The sequence below is a fragment of the Eublepharis macularius genome, chromosome 11 (genome assembly GCF_028583425.1).
Source record: "Eublepharis macularius isolate TG4126 chromosome 11, MPM_Emac_v1.0, whole genome shotgun sequence".
Taxonomy (NCBI): domain Eukaryota; kingdom Metazoa; phylum Chordata; class Lepidosauria; order Squamata; family Eublepharidae; genus Eublepharis; species Eublepharis macularius.
This window is the reverse complement of record NC_072800.1, coordinates 94,656,142-94,667,779: the sequence shown is the minus strand read 5'-3', so window position 1 is coordinate 94,667,779 and position 11,638 is coordinate 94,656,142. Positions and strand designations below refer to the sequence as shown.

At 46.9% G+C, this 11,638-nt stretch overlaps 1 protein-coding gene across 1 annotated transcript; it reads right to left on the bottom strand.

Annotated features, from left to right (window-relative positions):
• Positions 1–2,283: 2,283 nt before the first annotated feature.
• Positions 2,284–11,338, bottom strand: LOC129337379 (uncharacterized). Its single transcript, XM_054990981.1, has 2 exons — positions 11,242–11,338; positions 2,284–6,785 (listed from the first exon to the last, which is right to left on the bottom strand). Exons 1-2 carry the CDS (start codon positions 11,324–11,326, stop codon positions 3,166–3,168), a joined length of 3,705 nt encoding a protein of 1,234 aa, XP_054846956.1. The 5' UTR covers positions 11,327–11,338; the 3' UTR covers positions 2,284–3,165.
• Positions 11,339–11,638: the final 300 nt, after the last annotated feature.

Below are 11,638 nucleotides of genomic sequence, written 5' to 3'. Positions count from 1 at the left end.
CTGTACCACATCAAAATGTTTCAGAGAAATGCTCTGGGAAAGGGGTAGGGACTGCAGACTATACTACTGTGTACTGTTGCGGCGACCTATTGCATTATGAGCTATTCTAGCCGTAGTTCATATTGACTTACACTATGTAATCCATCTTTAGTCTCACTGAAAAAGCGGGACTATAAATAATGTAAATAAATACATAAATGGCCGCGGTGCATGAAAAAGAGAGAGACCATTCAAAATGATAAAATGTACTCCCTGATGCATCTCTTTGTGGGTAAGGCCTTAAAAGAGTGTATGTACAAGATGAAATTATGAGTTCGGGAGCATGAATGACAGGAGCATTTAGTGCCACAGGAAGATTTTCCCCGGTCATCAAGAAGGAAGGCTTTCTACTCTCCAGAAAGTTGCGGATCTCCCAGCTGCTGACAGACGTGAGATACTAAATGCAAACATGAGGAAAAGGGCTTGTAACAACTGAGAATGTGGGCAGAGATACACAAACAGCCTGGTGGTCTGATTCAAGCACCAACAATTGCCAGTATCTTCAAAACTTTCATTTCTCTTTTGAAATTATGGTAAGCACTTTCAACATCACCAATGTACTAATATGAACAAGAGCACTGCGTATTATAGGGAAATAATCAACCCTTTAGTTCATCTTTAAAAAATCTAGTCAATGTGACAAAAAAAATATTTTCAGGTTGTCCCGTGTCGGGTTTCACACCTTAGCTGACATCCCTGCGCACCATAAAAGAGATGTTGCAAGGTGTCACCGCACAGCTTTTGCAGCAAGATTCCTGCACATCTTTAGCCATTTGAAAAACTGCTTAGCATATGAAGCAATTGCAACTTCAATTAAAAAATACATTTGACTGATGGGAAATGCCATTGTGGGACCAGGTTGCCAACCTTCAGGTGGGGCCTACAAACTGCTGTGGTTCATCCTTTCCCCATGCTCTTCCCCCTAAATCTCCAGAAATTTCCCAACTCAAGAGTTGGCAACCCTGTTGGGGGATATTTTTGATATTATTGTATACAAAATCGGTGTTGATGATGTTTCCACACAGGTTATTTGCCCTTGTTTAATGCTGTCAGAAAGTACTATGGAGACACAAGGAAAAAGGAGTATCTTTGCAAGGAAAGGGGCTAAAGACTTCATACAAATTAAAGCTGGTAATTCTGACAACATAACCTGGTATAATAGTGTATCAGTATCATATAGCGCTATTTAGTTACTGATTTTTTAAAAAAAAACCTATTGGGGAAACCTGCTGCATGGAAGCTTCTTGCCACGGCAGCAGCAGGAAAACGATGCAAGCTTGCCCCCATGTGGAAAACCCCTATATGAGTTGGCTTAAAATGCTCTTTCAAAAATACTGAGAATAGGGCCGTTTTCACACTGATTACTGGCCACGGAACCTCGCGCCAAGCTCCCGGAACGACAGCGTCTTCCTGGCGCAATTTCACGCGAGAATGAAGGCGCTGTTGTTCTGGGAGCTCAGCGCGATTTTCCGTGGCTGGTAAGCAGTGTGAAAATGGCCAATAAATGGGGACAAATACTAGTAAGCCAGTGGGGTGGATCCAACCATCCTCAAACCAGGCTTCTTTCCAAGTTAAGTTAAAGGAAAGGCTCTTTAGATTGGTGGGGCATAAATATTTTAATAAATGAATAAACTGCTCAGTGATGTGGTAGGCTCAGGATATGATCCACCCCGTAACAGGTAAGATAGGACATCCAGAGCTGTTAAACATACGTTGCTTGAGTATTTTTAGTTAAAAATGTTATTTTAAAATGGTTTTTCACAAATTTTGGTGAGAGGCCTGGACAACTGGCACGTATTGTTAACCTAGAATGATTTTCTATGGAAATATGATTTTCCCTTCAGACCGAGACAGCAAATTTTAGAAAGCCAATGCAGGACCTCATATTATGGTTTCAGGCAAGAACTACAGACCTTGGACGAGAAGCAAGATTTTTTGTTCGTGATTTCAAATTCCGTGTCCATTCACATGTGCAATTTCTACATAGACAAATGTACATATGACAAATTATTTTATTTACAATCTAGAGATCTACACTGAATTCAGCTCGTGATTAGTTAAAACCTCGTTAAGCTAAACTCTGCCGTAATTGCTCCAATTCGCTCTGCAAAGAAACCTCTCTGAAAGGGAGGTTGTATCTTTTATCTGTCAGATACCGGATCTTTTGCTAGCAGAACAGACAGACACTTCTTGGGAGTTAATGATTTTATTTAAAGTAGAAATTCACTCTTTTTATTAGGCAAGAAATCAATAAACAGGAACAAGTGTAAATTAAACCTACAAGTCCAGGGAAAAACACCATGCAATAAAAATCAGATCTCCTACTATTTCTTAAACTTTGCTAAATGCATATTGATTACAATTTTTAAGATGAAGGCAAATCAGGTTTTAAGCTTGTTGCAGAAGGAGGGATCTATGCAGGCAGGGTGTGTCCTGTTATAGGACCAAATATGAGGTATGAAGGACCCAAAGAGAGTAAACAAGAAACAGTTTATTAAACAAACAATACAGCAGTTAAGTAAAAAAGGGAAAAAGTTATGAAAGTGGAGCCAAATTAATACAAGGACACGACAACTGCACAGGACAAAACTCACAAAGGAAGAAGCTAGGACTGGCAGTCCTATGGCACGCCCTCATCCCTGCTGCCGCTCAGTAGGTCGGGGGGGGGGGGAAGGATAATCAAAAACTGCCATCACTTCAATAGCATGACATCATTTCTGGGCCGAACACAAAACTGACATCACACCAATCTAGGATTTAGTTTTACCACAGAGTTTCCATTGAATCCCGTACCAAAGTGATGTCACTTCTGGGTTCGACAAGGAAATGACATCACAGCTGACATGATGGCAGTCTCCTTCATGTCCCTACCTCCCAGTCTCCTGTCATTGGCTGGCACCCCTAGGGTCTACTCCCAGGAAAGCGTCTGCAGGACTGCAACTAAACATGGGGAGAGGAAGGAGAAGACCGCTCGGAGCTGTATCCATGAACTAGATTTTACTGAAAAGCAGAGGGAGGGAGGGGCTTCCAGTAGCAATGGGCTGTGTTGCTTCTCTAATAGTAACAAGCCCCCCCCACACACACAGACATTTGTAAACAGGCCAAATGAAAATCAGCATGCTTCACTTAATACAAGACACTAGAAGCAATCCAATTTGTGAATTTACTCCAGATTTTCTGATAGTATTTTGATGACTTAGCTTTGCACTTCCTGACGGCTATCTCTTCCGCCGGCAGCAGGGGCTCATTCCTGGCAATCTTGTTCACGATCACAGCCATTTCTCTCACCCCCTGCAGGGCCTTTATGCGATCCTGGAACCCCGGCTTTGCTTCCTGTTGTTCGGCTTGGATCAGTAAGTCGATGTGTTCAGGGGTTGCCATCGGGTTGGGCTTCAAGGCGATTTCCTGCAAGCGCTGGATGCTGTGGGAAGACTGCTCGATGAGTGTCAAGACTGCATCTTCCACGGCTGCATATTCCTCCTGGAGCTCTTCAAAGAACTTCTCTGTGGTCAACACCTCCCCGCAGGCCCGTTCGTATTTCTCCTTGATTTGGGCATAAGTTTGCTTCTCCTTTACAGTCTCGTACTCCCACCTGTATTTTTGGTTGAAATGTATGTCCCACCTGCATTTACCAGGGCAAACTTCACAATCTCCTTTACCATTCATAGCAGTACATTTGTGCTTTTCTCGATCATTTGGAATATAACAAGGGTAGTGACACGTAAAATGACATTTCTGGCAATTAGTTATGAACCCCTCATTTATTTCAAATTTCTTTGCTATAGTCTTTGGCACCTCAACCTCAAAGTCCTTGTTGGCCGCCATCTCATCTTTATGCTGCTCCAAAATCTGTTTTGTTTTTCTCAGTGAGTCCAGTTTGGTCAGGCCAGCTTTGATTTGCGGCTGCAGACCCTCCACAGCTGTTTCCAGCCTCTTACGTTCCTGGAGCACTTCTTTGGTCAGTATTAGACTTCGGGGTTCTAAGCCAAGTAAAGACTGAAAAAATGTCTGCATGCTGGCAGTTCCCATTTTCCAGAACATTTTGTCAAAGTTGAGTGTGTTCTCTCCGGCTGCAAAATTGCTGACAAATAGAGCAGAATTATTGAACTTAAAGTGAACAGGGTAGTTATTGTCATCTTTAGCACACGGCACCTCAGATTCCAAGATGGCCTCAAGAACAGGGGGAGCCTGTCCATCTGCAAAGGTCACCAGGATCAGTATGTTGGCTTTTATATCCTTTCCAAAAATGGAGAGAACTGAGTCAAAAACATATTTCTGGGCTTGCGTCAAACGGGCTAAAGAGGACTGAACCACAAAGCAGACCCCATCGATATGGTCAATGCCACCTGGAGTGCAGAAAAACTCCCGGACTTTTTCAATTATCTGCCTATCATGCTCTATTCCTCTGGTGTCTCCAAAGCCTGGGGTGTCAATGATAGTTAGGGAATACGGGATCGTGAAGCCCTTCCGGAAATTGATTTCATAGGCTGTCACGTCAGATGTCTGGCTCTCAGCCTGGCTTCGGTTGGTCTGTTCATGGATAAGATTGAATCGGAAGCCATCTTCCCAGTGCACACCCAAGATGTAGTTGATCATCCCGTTGATCAGGGTCGTCTTCCCTGATCCTGTAGCTCCCATCACCATGATCACTTTGTGGGGTTTTTTAGGGTCCTCATACCCCAGCTTGTATTTTATGAAACCGTCACAAGAAGAGACAGACTTTTTTAACGGAAGTTGATAAACGGGCAGCGGCCCATCATCTAGCAGGGTGCTTTGTTTGATCATTTTATCTGTGATTCTTTCATCAGCTTTCTTTGGAGATGGAGACATCTCAGGCTTCTCAAGTAAGGCCTCAGAGAGAGCTTCACCAAGAGGTTCCATTCTGCCACTTCTATCACGTTGGCTCATTCTTGCTACTTCTTGAAATGTATTTCCATTCCTTTCATCATCTGTATCGTTGGGCTCTTTTTTATCCGCCGGCTCACACTCCTGTATGTTGCGGTCAGATCCGGAAATGCTGGGTCCCTGAGGGTGGAGAGGGCTCACTTGGCACGTAACGGCTGCCTTCTGTGCTTTCCCAGGGCTGCCTTCAGGCAGTGTCTTCACAATGTCACTGGGGTCGCTGCTCTCACTGAACCCCAGCCTGCTCACAGCAGCGTATTGGAACTGATACCCAACACTGGAGTGAAGCCCCGTTACTGTGAAGGTCTGCTGTTTACCCTTCACCTCCACAGGCACCCAGTTCTCCTGCCCTACAGGCCTATATTCCACCCGATAGCCCGAGATTTCAGCCTTCCCGTAGGACGCAGCATTGAACGTAAGCTGCATGGAGTCCTGACAGACCTCGCCAATGGAGGGAGGCAAAGGCTTGGAGGGAGGTTCAAAGTTGGTGCTCACCAGCTCTCCGTCTTCATATAGATAGATGGAAATGCCTGGATGGTCCAGATCTGGAAGGGCACAAACAATCAATTTCGTGTCCTTGGAACACCTGTGGGCTAACGCTAAGAAGGCCCTGGCAGATCCACGTGCTTTTTTGCTTATCTCTCTATGCTCAAACCACAACTTCTCACTGGTAGAAGTCATGGCTACAGGACAAAAGCTTTTCTTAGCTGCTAGTGAATTTTCCAAGTCAGATAAATACGAGTCGCCATCTTGTAATGAAGTGAACACAAATGCAACGACCCACCTCAGAGAGGGATTGACCAGGAGTCTGTCTAATTCTTTCCTGGTGGACACAACATCCACGTCTTTCAGGACATCCAGATAGGAATTTACAAACACCAGCTCCTGCTCTCTTCTGTCTAGAAATGCACTGAGTTGCAGGCCACTGAAGAGCGCCTGTTGCTTGTTGCTTAACAAGTCGGTGAGGGCATCTTCCTCTTCCTCGCCCCTGCGGATTAAGGGTGTGGTTCTCGACAGCCGTTTCTGAAGATTCTGCCTGTACTGTTGATACAGACCTTGGAACTGCTGGAGTTTCCTCTTGATTTCAGGAAAAGTTGTGGCTGCGGGATATTTTGCCAGATCGTTCTGTCGCATGTCTATTTCGGTCAACTGCTGCAGGACATTCTGGACTTCAGAGATGATTTCTGGGTTGATTTCACGGAAACGGCATGGAATTTTGAAGCCCAGCTTAGTCAGAGGATGTAACCAGATCCTCACAGGCACAGCCTGCTCAGCCAGATGCTTAGAGACGGTGGAGAAAATGTTTTCAGCTTCCCCGTAAGTCATGGGATGGTCCGCTAGAGGGACATCGCTGTAAATCTTGCAATTAACTTTCTTCCCCCTTGCAATCCCTTCACTGGCCCCTGAAAGGATTCTTTTAACCTGGACTTGGAGACTCTTCTGTATTTCTTGCAGATCCTCCAAAGGAGACGCCTCTTGGTCAAGCACAAAGATAGCCTGAGCTCCATACAGCACGTCAGTCACGATACGGCTGGCTGTCTGGATGTTACAGTCGTCAGGGCAAGAAAGTCTGTTCACGTCGAGCTGCCTGAGCTTGGTTGTGACTGAGCACAGGAGAGCCACACGAGCCTGGTGACAGGAGCTCTTGCTGTCTTGCAAGTACCTTGCCGACCCTTTGGGTTCCAGCAAGCCACACAGCAGGCTGGCCTTCAGCGACTCTGGAATCTTCAAGGCAGACATTTTATCTTCTATGGTGTCTGATTCAATAATAGTCCTTTCGTTACTGGGGCTCGGCTTAAACTGAGTATTCTTTCCAAGGGTATTCTCATCCCATAAAGCAGCATCTGACAAATTAAAAATACAAAATGCTCATTATTTCTGTATTAAGGTAGAGACAAGAGCAGAAGCAATTCATTCAGATATGATTTGACTGTTCCACTGGTAAAGCTAAAGCAGGTTTTGCAACCTGTTAGGGAATTTTTTAGGCCCCATTTCATAAAATCTTATTCTGAGCATACAGTCAAGCTACCAGCACACAGAAATCCGTAAACAAGTAACCAAGTCTTGCTTTAAGTGTCTGATTCCTTCTTCTGAGATATCCTGCTTGTTACATATGTCTCCAGTGGATGAGACAGGTCACTGAGCAACGTGTGAACATTTTGTTGTTTTGGTTATTCTAATTAAATAAGTAAGATTTCAACCTTGAATGAATTCCTTCCCAAGGAATATTTCAGACACATGGCTCCAGCTTCTCAAAAGTTTGTATAATTCATTTGTCACTGAAGCTTGTCAGATGCCACATTCTCTGGGAAAATGCATCATTCTACGTCAGTCTGACAAGGTGTATGCGTCATTTTTACAAGGTTCATCCTAACCTTTGATCTTTTATTCTGTAAACAAATAGCAATTATTCTGTAAACAATCAGTACTGAAGGGTATATCAGGCCCTCCGATGCTACTGGTCTTCACGTGTCTCCTAGAAATGGAGAATGTGTCTGGGGTTATCCCATGTAAGAAAAAAACTTGTTTTTCTTCTGTAATTACTGTGTTTGGTGTTTTGAAATATATATGGGTTAGAGGTAGTAGGGGAATTACAAATTGGAAGCAGAGGACTATTACAAAAATCCCCCTTAACACAGCCCTAGAACCCCTTTCCAGTCTCCGAAGCCCTTTTCCCTTATAGGTTTGGTTGCTCCTGATACTCATTTTATCATCTTCTTAATCTACTTTTTAAAAGTTTTAATATGGCCTGCTTATTTTGCTTTGGAGGCAGCTTTGGAGGCTCACACAGAACAGCTCGTAAGTGCCTTTAAAATCCCAGGCTCTCAATACAATTCTTATGGTAAGTTGTGAATCATTTGACCAAATCACCCTTCCTTCTACCTGGAGAACAGCAGGATTTCAGTCCAGGGGTGGAAGCTTTGATTTTTAGGACGGAAGCTTTTGATTTTCACCTTTCCCTTTCTCAGATACCAGATCCTCCTATCTGGCGAGTAGCTCCTCTGTTTGACAGAGCCGCGCTGAAGTCTTTGAGTTTCATCATTCAGTATATTTTTTTTGTCTGTCTTGGACAGAATGAGCTGGACTAGATGTTACTTTTTTCATGAGTGCAAGTCCCCACGGTATCCTGAGGGTAAAAAGCACAGACGGACCCGATTCTGATCGGGACTGCAGTGTGATTCTAGAGCACTAGCAAGAGTCAGGAAAGGTATACGAGGAGGGTTAAACAAGAAACTACTTGCTTGGACTAAGGAGCAACTCTTGCATTTGGGGCTTTAGGGACCTTATTGTGAGCTGCCAGAAAACGGGGGGGGGGGGGGGTGTCCTCTGACTAGGATGATTTGAAAGAGCTGGCACAGTGTCTAGATGGCATATCTTAGATGCCCAGATCTTAGTCTGCCAGGCTTGCAGTGCATTCCAAGTGCCAAGTCAGGCCATTCAGCTCAAGAGTGCGCTCTGCACCATATTCTAGCTGATCTTTGATATTCCATCCCAGCAAAACTTTTATTTTTTATTTTTATTTATATTTCAATTTATATACAGCCCATCCCCAGGGGCTCTGAGCGGTGAACAGTTAAAATTGATAGAAACAAGAACTAAAATCAATATACAAACAATAAAACAAATTGACTAAGTGCAGTGGTGGGGAGAACCCTCCCCCACCCCAAAGGTGGGAGGCCGACATGGCACCGCCCCCTTCAATCACCGAATGCCTGGCGGAACAGCTCTGTCTTACAGGCCCGGCGGAACGATAATATGTCCTGCTGGGCCCGGGTTTCCATTGACAGAGCGTTCCACCAGGCTGGGGCCAGGACTGAAAAAGCCCTGGCCCTGGTTGAAGCGAGGCGGGCTTCCTTAGGGCCGGGGACCACAAGTAAATATTTATTCGCTGATCGGAGCGATCTCCGGGGAACGTACAGGGGGAGGCGGTCCCGAAGATATGCCGGTCCCAACCCGCTCAGGGCTTTAAAGGTAAGAACCAACACTTTGAACCTGATTCGGAATTCAACCGGAAGCCAGTGCAGCTGGCGCAGGACAGGTGTGATGTGTGACTGGTAAGGTATACCAGTCAGGACCTGTGCCGCTGCATTCTGGACCGGTTGTAGTTTCTGGATCAGGCCCAAGGGTAGCCCAGCGTAGAGTTACAGTAATCTAGCCTGGAGGTGACCGTTGCATGGGTCACTGTAGCCAGGTCCTGGGGCGTCAGGTAGGGGGCAAGTTGCCTGATCTGACGAAGATGGAAAAATGCAGACTTGGCAACCGCCGTGATTTGGGCCTCCATCGATAGGGAGGCATCCAGGAGCACACCCAGACTCTTCACCATCCCTGGTGTCCCATCCAGGGCAGGGAGCTGGATCCCAACATCTGGCAGCCCCCGTCCCAGCTGCAGGACCTCCGTCTTCACTGGGTTCAATTTCAGCCTGCTCTGTTTCAACCATGCCGTCACAGCCTCCAAAGCTCTGGCCAGATTGTCTGGGGCCGTGTCTGGCCGGCCGTCCATCAACAGAAAAAGTTGGGTGTCATCCGCGTATTGATGACAACCCAGCCCAAACCTCCGCACCAACTGGGCGAGGGGGCACATATAGATGTTAAATAACATCGGGGAGAGTATCGCCCCTTGGGGAACCCCGCACACCAAAGGGTGACGGGGCGATAGATCTCTCCCGAGCGCCACCCTCTGTCCCCGACCCTGGAGAAAGGAGACCAGCCACTGTAAGGCTGTCCCCCTAATCCCCACGTCGGCAAGGCGGCTGGCCAACAAATCATAGTCAACCGTGTCAAACGCTGCTGTGAGATCAAGTAACATAAGCAGTGCTGACCCGCCTTGATCCAGATGCCTGCGAAGGTCGTCTGTGAGGGCAACCAAGGCAGTCTCCGTCCCATGGCCAGGGCGGAAGCCAGACTGGAATGGGTCCAGGACTAGAGCATCATTCAGGAATTCCTGCAGTTGTACCGCCACCGCCCGCTCAATCACCTTGCCCAGGAACGGGAGGTTCGACACGGCGGTAACTGGACGGGTTGGTGGGGTCCAAAGATGTTTTTTTCAGGAGGGGCCACACTACCGCCTTCTTTAACGCTCCTGGAAAAACCCCAGAGCTCAGGGAGATGTTAACAATGGCCTCCAAATGGTCCCGTAGCCCCTCCGAGCTGGCCTTCACCAGCCAGGATGGGCAGGGGTCCAGAAGACAGGTGGTTGGCCTCATTCCCTGCAGGATCCTGTCAACATTGTCCTGAGAGAACAGCCTGAAATGGTCTAATACGGACCCAGAAGACGGCCAAGGGGTCTCCAGTTCCCTTACTGTATCAACAGTGGGTGGCAGGCCACGGCGAAGGGACAAGATTTTGCCCGCAAAATAGCTCGCAAAAGCCTCGCAGCCGATAGTCAAATTAAGAATTTGGTGGTCTCTCTGAGAGAGGGAGACCAAGGACCGAACTGTTCGAAATAATTGAGCCGGGCGTGAGCTAGCGGACACAATGGAAGCAGCAAAGAAATCCCTCTTTGCTGCTTTCACTGCCACCTCATAGGCTTTCATAAACGTCCTATAAGATGTTCTTGCCTCTTCGTCGCGCCCCCGCCTCCACACTCGCTCTAGTCGTCTCAGAGACCGCTTCATCTGGCCAAGGAGCTACCCGTTTGCGGGCTCGGAGAGGGCGGCAGGGGGCAATAGCGTCGATGGCTTCGGAAAGACGGCCATGCCAATCATCCACCAGCTCATCTAACGTACTGCCAGGGGGCATCGGATCCCGCAGAGCCGCCTGGAAACCAATTGGATCCATAAGCCTCCGCGGGCGAGCGTAAATCCGCTCACCGCCCGCCCGGGAAAGGAGCGGCATGCTCAGACAAGCCCTCAGAACAAAGTGATCCGACCATGGCACTGCATCATAGGCATCCAGGACCACCATCATCCCCGCCCCCAAAATCAAATCCAGCGTGTGACCTGCTTGATGCGTGGGAGCTGAAACAAACTGGGAGAGTCCTAGGGCCGCCATGGAGGACACCAGGTCAATGGCCTGCGTGGAGGCGTCGTCGTCAGCATGGACGTTGAAATCCCCGAGAACCAAAAGTCTCGGGAATTCCAAGGCCCAGCCGGCCACCACCTCCAACAGACCAGACAGGGAAGATGCAGGTGCAGGTATATGGTTTTGACAACAGGTATATGGTAACTGTTATCTAATGCAAGTTTACCATCTGGGTGTTCTTAATCCAGTTGGTGTCAGACATTTCTGTGATTTAATACAGACCTTGCTCTGTTGGAAAGAAAGCATTTCTTTTGGGCCGACTCTTTTTTGGAGAATTACCTGGGAGAAGGGCATCTTTGCTGCAGTCATACAGCATTCCCACCTGGATCTTGCGCTGCAAAGCCAGGGTCTCCATTTTGGCCATTGCTCAGTATTCCTCCTTTACCTGGAAGAGATTTCAGCTCTTAGATAACTCCCCAAAGAAACTGAACTCAACTGGTGGAAAGAGAATACATCTAAGATATCAGACATTGCTAGGAAAACTTTAGGTGAGTAGCTGTGTTGGTCTGTAGTAGAACAGCAGGATATGAATCCAGTGGCACCTTAGAGACCAGCTAGATTTTTAGGGTGGAAGCTTTTGAGAGTCAGAGCTCCCTTCTTCAGATACAAGAAACAATGAAGATCTTCGAGGCTTTATATCCCAGCCAGAAAGTGGGAAGAGTGTTAAAAGGAAGGG